Genomic DNA, 17,773 nt, shown 5'->3' on the forward strand with positions numbered 1-17,773 from the left:
AACTACCAAAGCCATATATCCTTGCTTACATAGCCAACACATTAGAAATATGATTTTCAATGCAATGGTACCGTTAGGAGGATAACTGTATTGGTGTGTTCTCACTTCATTGCAACTTACATATAGATGGTCTCTCCTGTGCTGATTGCTGGGGTCATTGTGTCAATGGTAACAGCTTCGATGTACAATGGAGTTTTACAGATTTCATCTTGAAATTCCTTCCTGATCAATCAAAGTCTCTCAGTCTCCAGTTCCACTGGGGTTGTCCCTGTCGAACCACCTGGTCCAGCAAACTTCAGTGAACAACAAAAGGCATACCAAAAGATTGGTGAGAAAAACGTGAAAGCCTAATTTTTGGTTTAGCGCTGCCTTTAGCAAATAAACAGAACACTAGTTCAGTGCTGTGATACAGTACCTCCACCACCAGATAATGGGGGATGGCAGCTGAAACGGACTTAATAGTCATTACAGGTTTTTCCCTTGGGCTGTTGGGAGTTTAAGCAAATGAATCCAGTTGTGGTGTCACTTCTGAAAAAGATACAGAATCAAAATATTTCATGATCTTTCAGCCATAGTCAATAGGAGATTGCTGGTAGTCAACTTTGGTAATCTATACATTTATATTCCACTCCATTAAAATGATCAAATCATTTTTATTTGTGAAGTTCTTACTTGTGAATCACATCCCCCGTTGCACCTGCAGCCACCCCAGTGAGGGTCCTGGCCTCAATTTGCACTGGTTTGGGGCAGATCTTCCCTTTGTTCTCAGCAGGAAGATTGAGGAGGGTCTTCCAGTCTCCACTACCAGAGGGGTCATCTCTGTCAAACCAGTCTGTCCAGCATTCTGTATAAACAGAATTTGAGATGTGATCATCTTGGCATTTGAAACTGCACAACTGAGACTTGGTCTGGATCACATGTGTCAAAGTCAAGGCCTGGGGACCAAATGTGGCCCGCCACATCATTTTATGTGGCCTGCCAGAGCATAAAAGGTTTGGGGGAAAAATGGCTCAAAATACAGTATGCTTTGACCAAAAACTACGATGGTTTTCTCTAATGAAGCTGAGCACAAAATCACACAGGAGCCGTCTGACTGATGAACACCTTCACTCTATCTTGAGGGTTTCCTCAGCTCAGAGCCTGACCCGAACATTGATGAACTTGAACAAAAGATGAGACACCATCAAATATCAGGCTCAGCCTCAGACAAGTGTGCATCGCAGAGCAGGAACGTACTTTCAGTTTAAAATTGAGTCAAATTTTTAAATTTGTTTCTACAAGATGTGATGTCTTTTTGAAGGAAGCATTGTTTTGTCTGTGTGCCATAGATTTTTGTATTTATATTTCAGTTGAATGGACTCAGGGAAAATTGCAGATAAGAGCCATGAGAAGGATACAACTGATTTGACGTTTTGTTTTTTTACTATTTGAAAGCAGTGATTGGTAGGATTGTATAGAGCAGCACAATTTTTAAAAGTTTTTTAATTTTTTTACACGATAATGCATTATTATTGTTTATGCACAATATTATTGTTGTGCATGCAATCATGCATCCACGATAGTTTCTTTTCAGTTTATAATGCATGCAATTTCATTCATGCACTTATCTTGATATTAAGGAACATATTTTTTTTGAAGGACATTAAGCTTTTTTGCCTTTTGAAAATGTTTTCCCTGGAAGTTACTGTCAGAGCCATAACAAAAGATTGCTTTTTTAATTTCATCATTACACTGTGTTAGCGCTTGGTTCAATAGGCTATGCTCATTTTAATATATTTTAATAAACATTGAACCAGTCCGGCATTCGGCTTATAGCAAATATGTTTTTTTGCCCTCCGTGTATTTGACTTTGACACCCCTTTTTTTAAAAATCAGACAGATCACAAGTGTGAAGAAGAAGAATTACACTTTAGTAATCCCGAAACGGGAAATTCTCTTTACACTCTCCAGCTAGACATACATAAACACATATACAGTGCCTTGCGAAAGTATTGGCTCCCCAAGAACTTCTTGACACTTTGCCACATTTCAGGCTTAAAACTTAAAGATAACAAACTGAAAATATTTTTTAAGAAGCGACAACATGTGAGACACAATCGTGAAGTGGAACCAAATTTATTCAACATTTTATATTGTGTTCACAAATAAAAAACTGAAAAGTAGGACGTGCAAAAGTACTGGCCCCCTGTTCTCTCAGCTCAGCTAACTGACTCCAGAAGTTCCCTGATGACTTCTGAATGATCCAATGTTGACCTAAATGACCAACAATGACAAACAGAGTTCACCTATGTGTCATTTGGTCTCAGTTTAAATGCACCTGCTCTGTGAAGGTCTCAGAGGTCTGTGAAAAGAATACTGGAGAACAAGCAGCATCATGAAAACCAAAAAACACACCAGGCAGGTCCAGGATAAAGTTGTGGAAAAGTTCAAAGCAGGAATGGGATACAAGAACATTTCACAATATTTAAAAGTCTCCCGGAGCACTGTACCAGCAATAATATCAAAATGGAGAGAGCATAAAACCACTGCAAACCTACCAATACCTGACCGTCCCTAAGCAGGGAAGCAACCAAGAGGCCCATTATCACGCTGGATGACCTGCAGACATACACAGCTGAGGCGGGACAATCTGTCCATAAGACAACTACAGTATTTGTCGTACTCTGCATAAATCTGGCCTTTATGGAAGAGTGGAAAGAAGAAAGTCTTTTCTGACAGAAAAACAAAAAGATGCCCGTTTGGAGTTTTCAAGAAGCCACATGGTAGACACATGACATGCGGAACTAGGTGCTCTGGTCAGATGAGACCAAAATTGAACTTTTTGGGCTGAATGCGTACGTTACGTTTTGCGCAAGAGTAACACTGCACATCACTGTGAAAACAGCATCCCCACTGTCAAAAATGGTGGTGGCAGCATCATGCTCTGTGGTTCCTTTTCTTCAGCTGGGACTGGGAAGATTTTTAGAGTTGATGGGAAGATGGATGGAGCAAAATACAAGGCAATTCTAGCAGAAAATTTGTTGGAGTCTGTAAAAGACCTGAGGATGGGGTTGGGGGTTCACCTTCCAACAGGACAACAATTCTAAGCATAAACCAAAATCTACAATGGAATGGTTTAAAACTGACCATGTAAAGGTGTTAGAATGGCCAAGCCAAAGTCCAGACCTCAATCCAATGGAGCAACTGTGGAAAGATCTGAAAATTGCTGTGCACAAACGATCTCCATCAAACCTTGAGGAACTTGAGCTGTTTAGTAAGGAGGAATGGGCAAATATTTCTGTCTCAAGATGTGCAAAACTTATAGAGACATACCCAAAAAGACTTGCGACTGTGATCGCAGCAAAAGGAAGTTGTACAAAGTATTGACTCAAAGGGGGCCAATACTTTTACACGTCCTACTTTTCAATTTTTTTTTGTAAATACAACATAAAATTTTGAATAAATTTGGTTCCACTTCACGATTAGATCTCACATGATGTTGATTCTTAAAAAATATTTTCAATTTGTTATCTTTCAGTTTGAAGCCTGAAATGTGGCAAAATGTCAAAAAGTTCTTGATGGGCCAATACTTGTGCAAGGCACTGTATGTGCAGGCCCCTGAACAAACACAACACACTAGGGACCTGTAGGCATGCAGTTAGTATGTAAACATAGGGGGAGGCAGAGTAAAGGATCGCATGAGGGATCGTGCCCCAAATGAGCAGCTTGCGGGGGGGACGGCGCCTTGGTCGAGGCCGCCTCGGCAGTTGCTGGGAGGTGAGCTGACACCTCCCATCGTCAGCTCACACTCCAAAGGATGTCTTGGTGGTAGTGGGAATCGAGCCGCCGATGGCTGGGTGATGTCTGGTCTTCAAGACATCTGCTCTACCGCTGAGCCACTGCCGCTCCAAAAACCTGGTTAGAGATGCCATGAGGTAGGTGGCAATGCCTTAACCATTTGTGTGTTGGAGGCCACAGGGGCCTATTCCATCCTTGTCAAGGGGAGTGCTAACCTTCTCTCCTTTCATATAACACAAGACAATTGCAATGCAAATCAGAAGACATCGCAATTGTCTCAGTTTCCCTGTGGTCACATTGTTTTCAACCGTTTCTTTGGGTACCGTTGTTTTTGTTCAGACCTGTTTAATCAGTTTATTTCTTTCTGTTGAACCACTATTAAAAATCAGTCTATTAACCAAAATATGTCACATGTATAGGACTTGACAGCACACCTTCACACAGGTTTGAAGGGTTTCTTCTACACAGATGTTCAATATCTTTTGGATCAGGACTCATAGAAGTTCATTTCAGAATAGTCCAATGTTTAGCTCTGAGTCATTCAAGGTTATTTTTAGCTGTGTTTGTATCGTAATCCTGTTGGAAAACCCATGACCTGCAGCTTACAATGGGCAGCACATTCCGCTCCAGAATTCCTTGATGGTATTGATATTTTATTGTACCCTGTACAGATTTAAGACACCATTTAAGTCACATTGTCTTCAATCGTTTCTTGGGTTACGTTCCTTTTTGACAAGGCCTGTTTGACCAGTTTATTTCATTCTGTTGAACCACAATTGAAAATCAGTGTCTGATTAAATACCATTACATTTGTGGTTACCTTTGTGAGATTCAAGTTATTTCAGTGACCATGGTGTTTTTCTTTCATTCACAGAGGGCTTCATGTTTGCCCTCCCCTCTAGACATGAGCTCATGAACACAGTCCTAATAAACAGAACTAAGATAAAGAGACAACTTAATGACAAAGCAGCTTTATAGCATTTTTTTGTTTATTGTTGATTGGTTTTCTACAGTCATGACAAGGTTGCTAATGATTTCATGCGAAAAAAAGGAATAAAGCATCTAACGATCATTTTTCAGAGCCATTAACAGTAACTTTACTAATGGGTGAATGACGTCACATGTGGTCTTACACCGGCTGCCATGGATGTTTTTACTGGCAGAATGCATCATGTTTCATACATTGCAGGAAAATGTAAAAGAAAATTCAAGCAAAGGGAAATCAAAATAAATTTTACTTTAACAGTTGTCTTCCCTGGTTCTCAGCTGTAGAGTCATTCTTCTTTGCATGGACATTTGAAGCGAACTTTGTAGTCAAGGCAAGCTCCATCTTGTTGGTCTTCATTACGGCAAGCAAATCCTCGATTTGGATTGTATCTGAAAACCAGTTAATAATTCAAGACTGAAGCAAGAAGGTAATATTATAATGATAAGATTTTTCAAGGAATAAACTACCAACGGCATATATCCTTGGTTACGTAGCTAGCACAACAGAAATATGACTTTTAATGTAATAGTACTGTTGAGAGGGTAGATCTCTTTGTGTATTCTCGCTTCAAGGCAACTTACACATGGAAGGTCTCCCCTGTGTTGGCGGCTGCGGTCATCGTTTTGACGGTAACAGCTTCAATTTGCAGTGGGTTTTCACAGATTTCGTCCTTGTTTTCCCTCCTGAGGTCACTCAAAGTCTCCCAGTCTCCAGTTCCAGCGGGGTCATCCCTGTCGTACCAATTGGTCCAGCACTCTTTATCAAGGGATGAAAGACACACCGAGTGATTGTTGAGAAACAGAGTGAAAGCCTCATGTTTGGTTTAGTGCTGTGTATTGGCATTTCACCATGACACATGTACAATGCTGTGATATAGTACCTTTGGCACAATAGGGGGGCTCGCACATGAAGCGAACTTTATAGTCATTACACATTTTGCCAATGGGCTGCTGGCAGTTTAAGCAGATGAATCCCTTAATGGTGTCACTTCTGAAAAAGAGACATGGATTTGGTCAAAGTTTATGATCTTGTAGTCATAGTTTATTGGAAATATAGTTTATGGTGGTGGTCAAATTTGGTCGGTGGTCAACATACATCATCATTGTTTTTCATCGAACGAAAATTTTTCATTTTTGAAGGTCTTACCTATGAATCACATCCCCTGTTTTTGCTGGAGTCATCCCACATTTAGTTTCAGCCTCAATTTGCTTTGGATTAGGGCAGATCTTGCCTGGGTTCTCAGAACGAAGATTTCTGAGGTCTTCCCAGTCTCCAGTATCAGGGGGGTCATCTCTGTCAAACCAGTCTGTCCAGCATTCTTTATAAACACAAGTTGAAATTGCACAATTGTGAATTCTTCTAGATGAGTTTTAAATGACAGAACATCCAAACTCAAATCAAATTCACAATGAAATGTGGATGTGGGTGAGGGCTTTTCTGAACAAAGTTGGAAGAAAAGCAAAACAGAAGGGTTTCAGACTTTTCCAACGAGACACTTTTAACCTCTAGCAGTTTAGAAGAAGGCTGCAAGGCTACATTAAGTTAGAAACTTGACCTTCAACATCATAATCACAAGGTGAGAAGATGATGACTCAGTTTGTAATGTTTTTGGACCAACATCACATCAACTTCATTTAACCCAAATGTTCTCTTCCTTTTCCGCAATGACAGTCACATTTCTTTTAAATTTTATCTGAACACACTGACTGCTTACCATGTGGTTCTGATGTGTCATTGTGGTGCTCCTGGTGGCTTTCTGAAAGAGTAATGAAAGCAATCATAACTGAGTTATTAAAGTTATACTTATGTTCATACTGCCTGCAAGTATTGAGATGCACCTACCAATGAACAATCCTGCAACAATGGCAATGCTTAACTGCAAGAAAAGGCGAAAATAAAACAATTTACAATCACAAAATATAATATATTACATACAAATATCTGACACCTATGTAGACAATGTCAAAAATGTTTTTCTTTAAAAATATGTAATTAATTACCAGTTTGAACATGTTTGCTAAAGTGGGACCTTTGAATCTGTGGAGAAATGATGACATTTTTATGAAAACAATTAACTGTGTGTAGTACAGAAATATATTCAAAAACAAATAGAATAATAACATTGCCAAAAATAATTAGAAATGGCATTCTTTGAGTTTCATCCTCTTCATAGTGAAATTATCTGGATTTAAATGCTGTTTTCAATTAAAACAACATATTCTTTCATAAAAGACAGTTTAAAAGCTGTTTGAACTTCAAAATAGGATCATTTTTATCCTGAAATAAGTAAAGAGGCTCACCCAAAGGACGTCCTGGTTTGAACAGTGTGGTTCTGTGATCGTCGGCGTCCGTAGTGAGTCTCTCCTGTCCTTTTCCTTATATACGGCTGTTCACATTGCTGCTATCAACACCTCCTACTGTACTGCCAGCTCCCACTACCTTTTGGTCATTGATAAGACGGCATCTCTGACAATGAATCATAACCTTGAGCAAATTAGAGTCTCAGTTTGTGAAGTTACACAAATACACTTTCAATACCCGTTTCTTCCACTGTCGTGGGATACAGAGAGAACATGCAAAGTCCACCCAGAGTGGGACTCGAACCTGGAACCGCCTTTCTGTGCCTATACAGCGCTACCCACTACACCACTGTACCACCCGTTTGTGAAATTCCTCTTTATAATTGTCATGTTACATGAATTTAACTTGGGGGGTTTTTTTCCAGGAACATTTGTAAAGAGACAAATAATAGAGGAACGCCATTATTTAACATTTATATGATAGAGAGAAAACCTTCACACAGGTTTGAGGGTTCCTTCTCCACAGATGTTCAATAGGATTTTGATCAGTGCTCACTTGTGATTGTCCAATTTTTGGCTGTCAGCCATTATTGGGTATTTTTAGCTGTGTTTTAGGTCATTATTCTGTTGGAAAACCCATGAACTGCAACTGACACTGGGCAGCACATTCTGCTTCAGAATTCCTTGATAGTCTTGATATTTCATTATATCCTGTACAGTTTTAAGACACCTGTGCCTGATACAGCAAATCAGTCCCAGAACATCACAAAGCCTCCTTCATGTTTCATAGTCACGACAATGTTCTTGAACACAGAGCTGATGCACCCTGACCTTGGAGTACACCTTGAACTTCTTTGGCAGTTGTTCCGGACTCTTTGGTTTCCGTTCATACTACCGGTCTGTTCAGCCATTCTTAATTTTCCTCATGGAATGTTGGCTACACTCACATGGAACTCAATCTTCTGAATATGTTGTGTACTGTACTCATGAGAACTTCAAACTGCTTGGAGATAGTCTTATAGTCTTTGCCTTTAACGTGTTTGTCTGTAATCTCTTGAAGTGACTTGTCCCTACTTGTTACCCTTTAAATGATCAGTTTGAAGACAGCTGTGATGCAAAACAGAGGATCCGTCTTAGTTTCCTTGTGGTCACATTGTCTTCAGTCATTTCTTTGGATACCATCGTTTTTGTTCAAGCCTGTTTCATGAGTTTATCTCAGTCTGTTGAACCACAATTACAAATCAGTGTCTGATTTTCATGGGTTAAATTTCATGCCATTTTAATTTGTGGTTACCTTTTGTCAGTTTAGAGTTGTTTTGGTGACGATTGTATTTATTAACAGAGGGTTCCATGTTTGCCTCCCCTCGGGACATGAGCTCATGAACACTGTCCTAATAAACAGAACTAAGGTAAAGAGGGAACTTACAGCATTATTATGTTCATGGTTTATTTGCTTTCTACAGTCATGATATAAGGTTGCTGATGATTTCATGTGAGAAAAGAAACCATAAAGCATCTAACAGTCATTTTCCAGAGACGTTAATCATAAATTGTTGGTGAATAAAGCCGCACGTTGTGCTGTTACAAGGGCTACCACAAATTCATTGTGTTTCTTCTGTTCTAGAAAAGTATAAAAGAAAATATAAGACTTTGACTGTCTCTGTTCGCAGACTCAGTTGTAGAGTCATTTTTCGTTGCATGGACATCCAAAGCGAACTTTGTAGTCATGGCAAGCTCCATCTTTCTGGTCTTCATTGCGGCAAACAAATCCTTGCGTTGGATTGTATCTGAAAATCATTCAATGATTAAGGATTTAAGCAGGAAGGGAATATTTTGGTTTATAAACTACCAAAGCCATATATCCTTGCTTACATAGCCAACACATTAGAAATATGATTTTCAATGCAATGGTACCGTTAGGAGGATAACTGTATTGGTGTGTTCTCACTTCATTGCAACTTACATATAGATGGTCTCTCCTGTGCTGATTGCTGGGGTCATTGTGTCAATGGTAACAGCTTCGATGTACAATGGAGTTTTACAGATTTCATCTTGAAATTCCTTCCTGATCAATCAAAGTCTCTCAGGCATACCAAAAGATTGGTGAGAAAAACGTGAAAGCCTAATTTTTGGTTTAGCGCTGCCTTTAGCAAATAAACAGAACACTAGTTCAGTGCTGTGATACAGTACCTCCACCACCACATAATGGGGGATGGCAGCTGAAACGGACTTAATAGTCATTACAGGTTTTTCCCTTGGGCTGTTGGGAGTTTAAGCAAATGAATCCAGTTGTGGTGTCACTTCTGAAAAAGATACAGAATCAAAATATTTCATGATCTTTCAGCCATAGTCAATAGGAGATTGCTGGTAGTCAACTTTGGTAATCTATACATTTATATTCCACTCCATTAAAATGATCAAATCATTTTTATTTGTGAAGTTCTTACTTGTGAATCACATTCCCCGTTGCACCTGCAGCCACCCCAGTGAGGGTCCTGGCCTCAATTTGCACTGGTTTGGGGCAGATCTTCCCTTTGTTCTCAGCAGGAAGATTGAGGAGGGTCTTCCAGTCTCCACTACCAGAGGGGTCATCTCTGTCAAACCAGTCTGTCCAGCATTCTGTATAAACAGAATTTGAGATGTGATCATCTTGGCATTTGAAACTGCACAACTGAGACTTGGTCTGGATCACATGTGTCAAAGTCAAGGCCTGGGGACCAAATGTGGCCCGCCACATCATTTTATGTGGCCTGCCAGAGCATAAAAGGTTTGGGGGGAAAATGGCTCAAAATACAGTATGCTTTGACCAAAAACTACGATGGTTTTCTCTAATGAAGCTGAGCACAAAATCACACAGGAGCCGTCTGACTGATGAACACCTTCACTCTATCTTGAGGGTTTCCTCAGCTCAGAGCCTGACCCGAACATTGATGAACTTGAACAAAAGATGAGACACCATCAACTATCAGGCTCAGCCTCAGACAAGTGTGCATCGCAGAGCAGGAACGTACTTTCAGTTTAAAATTGAGTCAAATTTTTAAATTTGTTTCTACAAGATGTGATGTCTTTTTGAAGGAAGCATTGTTTTGTCTGTGTGCCATAGATTTTTGTATTTATATTTCAGTTGAATGGACTCAGGGAAAATTGCAGATAAGAGCCATGAGAAGGATACAACTGATTTGACGTTTTGTTTTTTTACTATTTGAAAGCAGTGATTGGTAGGATTGTATAGAGCAGCACAATTTTTAAAAGTTTTTTAATTTTTTTACACGATAATGCATTATTATTGTTTATGCACAATATTATTGTTGTGCATGCAATCATGCATCCACGATAGTTTCTTTTCAGTTTATAATGCATGCAATTTCATTCATGCACTTATCTTGATATTAAGGAACATATTTTTTTTGAAGGACATTAAGCTTTTTTGCCTTTTGAAAATGTTTTCCCTGGAAGTTACTGTCAGAGCCATAACAAAAGATTGCTTTTTTAATTTCATCATTACACTGTGTTAGCGCTTGGTTCAATAGGCTATGCTCATTTTAATATATTTTAATAAACATTGAACCAGTCCGGCATTCGGCTTATAGCAAATATGTTTTTTTGCCCTCCGTGTATTTGACTTTGACACCCCTTTTTTAAAAAATCAGACAGATCACAAGTGTGAAGAAGAAGAATAACACTTTAGTAATCCCGAAACGGGAAATTCTCTTTACACTCTCCAGCTAGACATACATAAACACATATACAGTGCCTTGCGAAAGTATTGGCCCCCCAAGAACTTCTTGACACTTTGCCACATTTCAGGCTTAAAACTTAAAGATAACAAACTGAAAATATTTTTTAAGAAGCGACAACATGTGAGACACAATCGTGAAGTGGAACCAAATTTATTCAACATTTTATATTGTGTTCACAAATAAAAAACTGAAAAGTAGGACGTGCAAAAGTACTGGCCCCCTGTTCTCTCAGCTCAGCTAACTGACTCCAGAAGTTCCCTGATGACTTCTGAATGATCCAATGTTGACCTAAATGACCAACAATGACAAACAGAGTTCACCTATGTGTCATTTGGTCTCAGTTTAAATGCACCTGCTCTGTGAAGGTCTCAGAGGTCTGTGAAAAGAATACTGGAGAACAAGCAGCATCATGAAAACCAAAAAACACACCAGGCAGGTCCAGGATAAAGTTGTGGAAAAGTTCAAAGCAGGAATGGGATACAAGAACATTTCACAATATTTAAAAGTCTCCCGGAGCACTGTACCAGCAATAATATCAAAATGGAGAGAGCATAAAACCACTGCAAACCTACCAATACCTGACCGTCCCTAAGCAGGGAAGCAACCAAGAGGCCCATTATCACGCTGGATGACCTGCAGACATACACAGCTGAGGCGGGACAATCTGTCCATAAGACAACTACAGTATTTGTCGTACTCTGCATAAATCTGGCCTTTATGGAAGAGTGGAAAGAAGAAAGTCTTTTCTGACAGAAAAACAAAAAGATGCCCGTTTGGAGTTTTCAAGAAGCCACATGGTAGACACATGACATGCGGAACTAGGTGCTCTGGTCAGATGAGACCAAAATTGAACTTTTTGGGCTGAATGCGTACGTTACGTTTTGCGCAAGAGTAACACTGCACATCACTGTGAAAACAGCATCCCCACTGTCAAAAATGGTGGTGGCAGCATCATGCTCTGTGGTTCCTTTTCTTCAGCTGGGACTGGGAAGATTTTTAGAGTTGATGGGAAGATGGATGGAGCAAAATACAAGGCAATTCTAGCAGAAAATTTGTTGGAGTCTGTAAAAGACCTGAGGATGGGGTTGGGGGTTCACCTTCCAACAGGACAACAATTCTAAGCATAAACCAAAATCTACAATGGAATGGTTTAAAACTGACCATGTAAAGGTGTTAGAATGGCCAAGCCAAAGTCCAGACCTCAATCCAATGGAGCAACTGTGGAAAGATCTGAAAATTGCTGTGCACAAACGATCTCCATCAAACCTTGAGGAACTTGAGCTGTTTAGTAAGGAGGAATGGGCAAATATTTCTGTCTCAAGATGTGCAAAACTTATAGAGACATACCCAAAAAGACTTGCGACTGTGATCGCAGCAAAAGGAAGTTGTACAAAGTATTGACTCAAAGGGGGCCAATACTTTTACACGTCCTACTTTTCAATTTTTTTTTGTAAATACAACATAAAATTTTGAATAAATTTGGTTCCACTTCACGATTAGATCTCACATGATGTTGATTCTTAAAAAATATTTTCAATTTGTTATCTTTCAGTTTGAAGCCTGAAATGTGGCAAAATGTCAAAAAGTTCTTGATGGGCCAATACTTGTGCAAGGCACTGTATGTGCAGGCCCCTGAACAAACACAACACACTAGGGACCTGTAGGCATGCAGTTAGTATGTAAACATAGGGGGAGGCAGAGTAAAGGATCGCATGAGGGATCGTGCCCCAAATGAGCAGCTTGTGGGGGGGACAGCGCCTTGCTCGAGGGCGCCTCGGCAGTTGCTGGGAGGTGAGCTGACACCTCCCATCATCAGCTCACACTCCGAAGGATGTCTTGCTGGTAGTGGGAATCGAGCCGCCGATGGCTGGGTGATGTCTGGTCTTCAAGACATCTGCTCTACCGCTGAGCCACTGCCGCTCCAAAAACCTGGTTAGAGATGCCATGAGGTAGGTGGCAATGCCTTAACCGTTTGTGTGTTGAAGGCCACAGGGGCCTATTCCATCCTTGTCAAGGGGAGTGCTAACCTTCTCTCCTTTCATATAACACAAGACAATTGCAATGCAAATCAGAAGACATCGCAATTGTCTCAGTTTCCCTGTGGTCACATTGTTTTCAACCGTTTCTTTGGGTACCGTTGTTTTTGTTCAGACCTGTTTAATCAGTTTATTTCTTTCTGTTGAACCACTATTAAAAATCAGTCTATTAACCAAAATATGTCACATGTATAGGACTTGACAGCACACCTTCACACAGGTTTGAAGGGTTTCTTCTACACAGATGTTCAATATCTTTTGGATCAGGACTCATAGAAGTTCATTTCAGAATAGTCCAATGTTTAGCTCTGAGTCATTCAAGGTTATTTTTAGCTGTGTTTGTATCGTAATCCTGTTGGAAAACCCATGACCTGCAGCTTACAATGGGCAGCACATTCCGCTCCAGAATTCCTTGATGGTATTGATATTTTATTGTACCCTGTACAGATTTAAGACACCATTTAAGTCACATTGTCTTCAATCGTTTCTTGGGTTACGTTCCTTTTTGACAAGGCCTGTTTGACCAGTTTATTTCATTCTGTTGAACCACAATTGAAAATCAGTGTCTGATTAAATACCATTACATTTGTGGTTACCTTTGTGAGATTCAAGTTATTTCAGTGACCATGGTGTTTTTCTTTCATTCACAGAGGGCTTCATGTTTGCCCTCCCCTCTAGACATGAGCTCATGAACACAGTCCTAATAAACAGAACTAAGATAAAGAGACAACTTAATGACAAAGCAGCTTTATAGCATTTTTTTGTTTATTGTTGATTGGTTTTCTACAGTCATGACAAGGTTGCTAATGATTTCATGCGAAAAAAAGGAATAAAGCATCTAACGATCATTTTTCAGAGCCATTAACAGTAACTTTACTAATGGGTGAATGACGTCACATGTGGTCTTACACCGGCTGCCATGGATGTTTTTACTGGCAGAATGCATCATGTTTCATACATTGCAGGAAAATGTAAAAGAAAATTCAAGCAAAGGGAAATCAAAATAAATTTTACTTTAACAGTTGTCTTCCCTGGTTCTCAGCTGTAGAGTCATTCTTCTTTGCATGGACATTTGAAGCGAACTTTGTAGTCAAGGCAAGCTCCATCTTGTTGGTCTTCATTACGGCAAGCAAATCCTCGATTTGGATTGTATCTGAAAACCAGTTAATAATTCAAGACTGAAGCAAGAAGGTAATATTATAATGATAAGATTTTTCAAGGAATAAACTACCAACGACATATATCCTTGGTTACGTAGCTAGCACAACAGAAATATGACTTTTAATGTAATAGTACTGTTGAGAGGGTAGATCTCTTTGTGTATTCTCGCTTCAAGGCAACTTACACATGGAAGGTCTCCCCTGTGTTGGCGGCTGCGGTCATCGTTTTGACGGTAACAGCTTCAATTTGCAGTGGGTTTTCACAGATTTCGTCCTTGTTTTCCCTCCTGAGGTCACTCAAAGTCTCCCAGTCTCCAGTTCCAGCGGGGTCATCCCTGTCGTACCAATTGGTCCAGCACTCTTTATCAAGGGATGAAAGACACACCGAGTGATTGTTGAGAAACAGAGTGAAAGCCTCATGTTTGGTTTAGTGCTGTGTATTGGCATTTCACCATGACACATGTACAATGCTGTGATATAGTACCTTTGGCACAATAGGGGGGCTCGCACATGAAGCGAACTTTATAGTCATTACACATTTTGCCAATGGGCTGCTGGCAGTTTAAGCAGATGAATCCCTTAATGGTGTCACTTCTGAAAAAGAGACATGGATTTGGTCAAAGTTTATGATCTTGTAGTCATAGTTTATTGGAAATATAGTTTATGGTGGTGGTCAAATTTGGTCGGTGGTCAACATACATCATCATTGTTTTTCATCGAACGAAAATTTTTCATTTTTGAAGGTCTTACCTATGAATCACATCCCCTGTTTTTGCTGGAGTCATCCCACATTTAGTTTCAGCCTCAATTTGCTTTGGATTAGGGCAGATCTTGCCTGGGTTCTCAGAACGAAGATTTCTGAGGTCTTCCCAGTCTCCAGTACCAGGGGGGTCATCTCTGTCAAACCAGTCTGTCCAGCATTCTTTATAAACACAAGTTGAAATTGCACAATTGTGAATTCTTCTAGATGAGTTTTAAATGACAGAACATCCAAACTCAAATCAAATTCACAATGAAATGTGGATGTGGGTGAGGGCTTTTCTGAACAAAGTTGGAAGAAAAGCAAAACAGAAGGGTTTCAGACTTTTCCAACGAGACACTTTTAACCTCTAGCAGTTTAGAAGAAGGCTGCAAGGCTACATTAAGTTAGAAACTTGACCTTCAACATCATAATCACAAGGTGAGAAGATGATGACTCAGTTTGTAATGTTTTTGGACCAACATCACATCAACTTCATTTAACCCAAATGTTCTCTTCCTTTTCCGCAATGACAGTCACATTTCTTTTAAATTTTATCTGAACACACTGACTGCTTACCATGTGGTTCTGATGTGTCATTGTGGTGCTCCTGGTGGCTTTCTGAAAGAGTAATGAAAGCAATCATAACTGAGTTATTAAAGTTATACTTATGTTCATACTGCCTGCAAGTATTGAGATGCACCTACCAATGAACAATCCTGCAACAATGGCAATGCTTAACTGCAAGAAAAGGCGAAAATAAAACAATTTACAATCACAAAATATAATATATTACATACAAATATCTGACACCTATGTAGACAATGTCAAAAATGTTTTTCTTTAAAAATATGTAATTAATTACCAGTTTGAACATGTTTGCTAAAGTGGGACCTTTGAATCTGTGGAGAAATGATGACATTTTTATGAAAACAATTAACTGTGTGTAGTACAGAAATATATTCAAAAACAAATAGAATAATAACATTGCCAAAAATAATTAGAAATAGCATTCTTTGAGTTTCATCCTCTTCATAGTGAAATTATCTGGATTTAAATGCTGTTTTCAATTAAAACAACATATTCTTTCATAAAAGACAGTTTAAAAGCTGTTTGAACTTCAAAATAGGATCATTTTTATCCTGAAATAAGTAAAGAGGCTCACCCAAAGGACGTCCTGGTTTGAACAGTGTGGTTCTGTGATCGTCAGCGTCCGTAGTGAGTCTCTCCTGTCCTTTTCCTTATATACGGCTGTTCACATTGCTGCTATCAACACCTCCTACTGTACTGCCAGCTCCCACTACCTTTTGGTCATTGATAAGACGGCATCTCTGACAATGAATCATAACCTTGAGCAAATTAGAGTCTCAGTTTGTGAAGTTACACAAATACACTTTCAATACCCGTTTCTTCCACTGTTGTGGGATACAGAGAGAACATGCAAAGTCCACCCAGAGTGGGACTCGAACCTGGAACCGCCTTTCTGTGCCTATACAGCGCTACCCACTACACCACTGTACCACCCGTTTGTGAAATTCCTCTTTATAATTGTCATGTTACATGAATTTAACTTGGGGTTTTTTTTTCCAGGAACATTTGTAAAGAGACAAATAATAGAGGAACGCCATTATTTAACATTTATATGATAGAGAGTAAACCTTCACACAGGTTTGAAGGGTTCCTTCTCCACAGATGTTCAATAGGATTTTGATCAGTGCTCACTTGTGATTGTCCAATTTTTGGCTGTCAGCCATTATTGGGTATTTTTAGCTGTGTTTTAGGTCATTATTCTGTTGGAAAACCCATGAACTGCAACTGACACTGGGCAGCACATTCTGCTTCAGAATTCCTTGATAGTCTTGATATTTCATTATATCCTGTACAGTTTTAAGACACCTGTGCCTGATACAGCAAATCAGTCCCAGAACATCACAAAGCCTCCTTCATGTTTCATAGTCACGACAATGTTCTTGAACACAGAGCTGATGCACCCTGATCTTGGAGTACACCTTGAACTTCTTTGGCAGTTGTTCCGGACTTTTTGGTTTCCGTTCATACTATCGGTCTGTTCAACCATTCTTAATTTTCCTCATGGAATGTTGGCTACACTCACATGGAACTCAATCTTCTGAATATGTTGTACTGTACTCATGAGAACTTCAAACTACTTGGAGATAGTCTTATAGTCTTTGCCTTTAACGTGTTTGTCTGTAATCTCTTGAGGTGACTTGTCCCTACTTGTTACCCTTTAAATGATCAGTTTGAAGACAGCTGTGATGCAAAACAGAGGATCCGTCTTAGTTTCCTTTTGGTCACATTGTCTTCAGTCATTTCTTTGGATACCATCGTTTTTGTTCAAGCCTGTTTCATGAGTTTATCTCAGTCTGTTGAACCACAATTACAAATCAGTGTCTGATTTTCATTGGTTAAATTTCATGCCATTTTAATTTGTGGTTACCTTTTGTCAGTTTAGAGTTGTTTTGGTGACGACTGTATTTATTAACAGAGGGTTCCATGTTCGCCTCCCCTCGGGACATGAGCTCATGAACACTGTCCTAATAAACAGAACTAAGGTAAAGAGGGAACTTACAGCATTATTATGTTCATTGTTTATTTGCTTTCTACAGTCATGATATAAGGTTGCTGATGATTTCATGTGAGAAAAGAAACCATAAAGCATCTAACAGTCATTTTCCAGAGACGTTAATCATAAATTGTTGGTGAATAAAGCCGCACGTTGTGCTGTTACAAGGGCTACCACAAATTCATTGTGTTTCTTCTGTTCTAGAAAAGTATAAAAGAAAATATAAGACTTTGACTGTCTCTGTTCGCAGACTCAGTTGTAGAGTCACTTTTCGTTGCATGGACATCCAAAGCGAACTTTGTAGTCATGGCAAGCTCCATCTTTCTGGTCTTCATTGCGGCAAACAAATCCTTGCGTTGGATTGTATCTGAAAATCATTCAATGATTAAGGATTTAAGCAGGAAGGGAATATTTTGGTTTATAAACTACCAAAGCCATATATCCTTGCT

At 39.4% G+C, this 17,773-nt stretch overlaps 3 protein-coding genes and 2 non-coding genes across 5 annotated transcripts; all 5 read right to left on the minus strand.

Annotated features, from left to right (window-relative positions):
- Positions 1-3,886: 3,886 nt before the first annotated feature.
- LOC137613936 (U6atac minor spliceosomal RNA) lies at positions 3,887-4,014 on the minus strand. The gene has a single exon (XR_011039016.1). It is a non-coding gene; the product is annotated as a U6atac minor spliceosomal RNA (small nuclear RNA).
- Positions 4,015-4,770: 756 nt separating this feature from the next.
- On the minus strand, positions 4,771-7,144 carry LOC137613912 (uncharacterized). The gene is made up of 8 exons (XM_068343391.1): positions 7,066-7,144; positions 6,766-6,802; positions 6,608-6,641; positions 6,480-6,521; positions 5,912-6,083; positions 5,646-5,755; positions 5,347-5,521; positions 4,771-5,154 (listed from the first exon to the last, which is right to left on the minus strand). The coding sequence occupies exons 2-8, from the start codon at positions 6,775-6,777 to the stop codon at positions 5,052-5,054; spliced, it is 648 nt and encodes a 215-aa protein (XP_068199492.1). The 5' UTR covers positions 6,778-6,802; positions 7,066-7,144; the 3' UTR covers positions 4,771-5,051.
- A 1,605-nt stretch (positions 7,145-8,749) lies between these two features.
- LOC137613814 (cartilage intermediate layer protein 1-like) lies at positions 8,750-9,802 on the minus strand. Its single transcript, XM_068343266.1, has 3 exons — positions 9,513-9,802; positions 9,029-9,130; positions 8,750-8,852 (listed from the first exon to the last, which is right to left on the minus strand). The coding sequence occupies exons 1-3, from the start codon at positions 9,800-9,802 to the stop codon at positions 8,750-8,752; spliced, it is 495 nt and encodes a 164-aa protein (XP_068199367.1).
- Positions 9,803-12,726: 2,924 nt separating this feature from the next.
- Positions 12,727-12,854, minus strand: LOC137613934 (U6atac minor spliceosomal RNA). Its single transcript, XR_011039014.1, has one exon. It is a non-coding gene; the product is annotated as a U6atac minor spliceosomal RNA (small nuclear RNA).
- A 756-nt stretch (positions 12,855-13,610) lies between these two features.
- On the minus strand, positions 13,611-15,943 carry LOC137613896 (uncharacterized). Its single transcript, XM_068343360.1, has 8 exons — positions 15,906-15,943; positions 15,606-15,642; positions 15,448-15,481; positions 15,320-15,361; positions 14,752-14,923; positions 14,486-14,595; positions 14,187-14,361; positions 13,611-13,994 (listed from the first exon to the last, which is right to left on the minus strand). The coding sequence occupies exons 2-8, from the start codon at positions 15,615-15,617 to the stop codon at positions 13,892-13,894; spliced, it is 648 nt and encodes a 215-aa protein (XP_068199461.1). The 5' UTR covers positions 15,618-15,642; positions 15,906-15,943; the 3' UTR covers positions 13,611-13,891.
- Between the last annotated feature and the right edge of the window lie 1,830 nt (positions 15,944-17,773).

Source organism: Antennarius striatus, chromosome 19 (genome assembly GCF_040054535.1).
Source record: "Antennarius striatus isolate MH-2024 chromosome 19, ASM4005453v1, whole genome shotgun sequence".
In the NCBI taxonomy this organism is placed as follows: Eukaryota; Metazoa; Chordata; class Actinopteri; order Lophiiformes; family Antennariidae; genus Antennarius; species Antennarius striatus.

Excerpts from the sequence above, each read along its gene's own strand:
- LOC137613896 (XM_068343360.1), bottom strand. Across the intron at positions 14,362-14,485 it reads GCCCCCCTATTGTGCCAAAG|AGTGCTGGACCAATTGGTAC; the intron begins GTACTATATCAC and ends CCCTTGATAAAG. Across the intron at positions 13,995-14,186 it reads ACAGGGGAGACCTTCCATGT|ATACAATCCAAATCGAGGAT; the intron begins GTAAGTTGCCTT and ends ACTGGTTTTCAG.
- LOC137613814 (XM_068343266.1), bottom strand. The coding sequence starts at position 9,802 with ATGTGGCGGGCCACATTTGGTCCCCAGGCCTTGACTTTGACACATGTG. Across the intron at positions 9,131-9,512 it reads ACGGGGAATGTGATTCACAA|GAAGGAATTTCAAGATGAAA; the intron begins GTAAGAACTTCA and ends TTGATTGATCAG. Across the intron at positions 8,853-9,028 it reads ACAGGAGAGACCATCTATAT|ATACAATCCAACGCAAGGAT; the intron begins GTAAGTTGCAAT and ends AATGATTTTCAG.
- LOC137613912 (XM_068343391.1), bottom strand. Across the intron at positions 5,756-5,911 it reads ACAGGGGATGTGATTCATAG|AAGTGACACCATTAAGGGAT; the intron begins GTAAGACCTTCA and ends TCTCTTTTTCAG. Across the intron at positions 5,522-5,645 it reads GCCCCCCTATTGTGCCAAAG|AGTGCTGGACCAATTGGTAC; the intron begins GTACTATATCAC and ends CCCTTGATAAAG.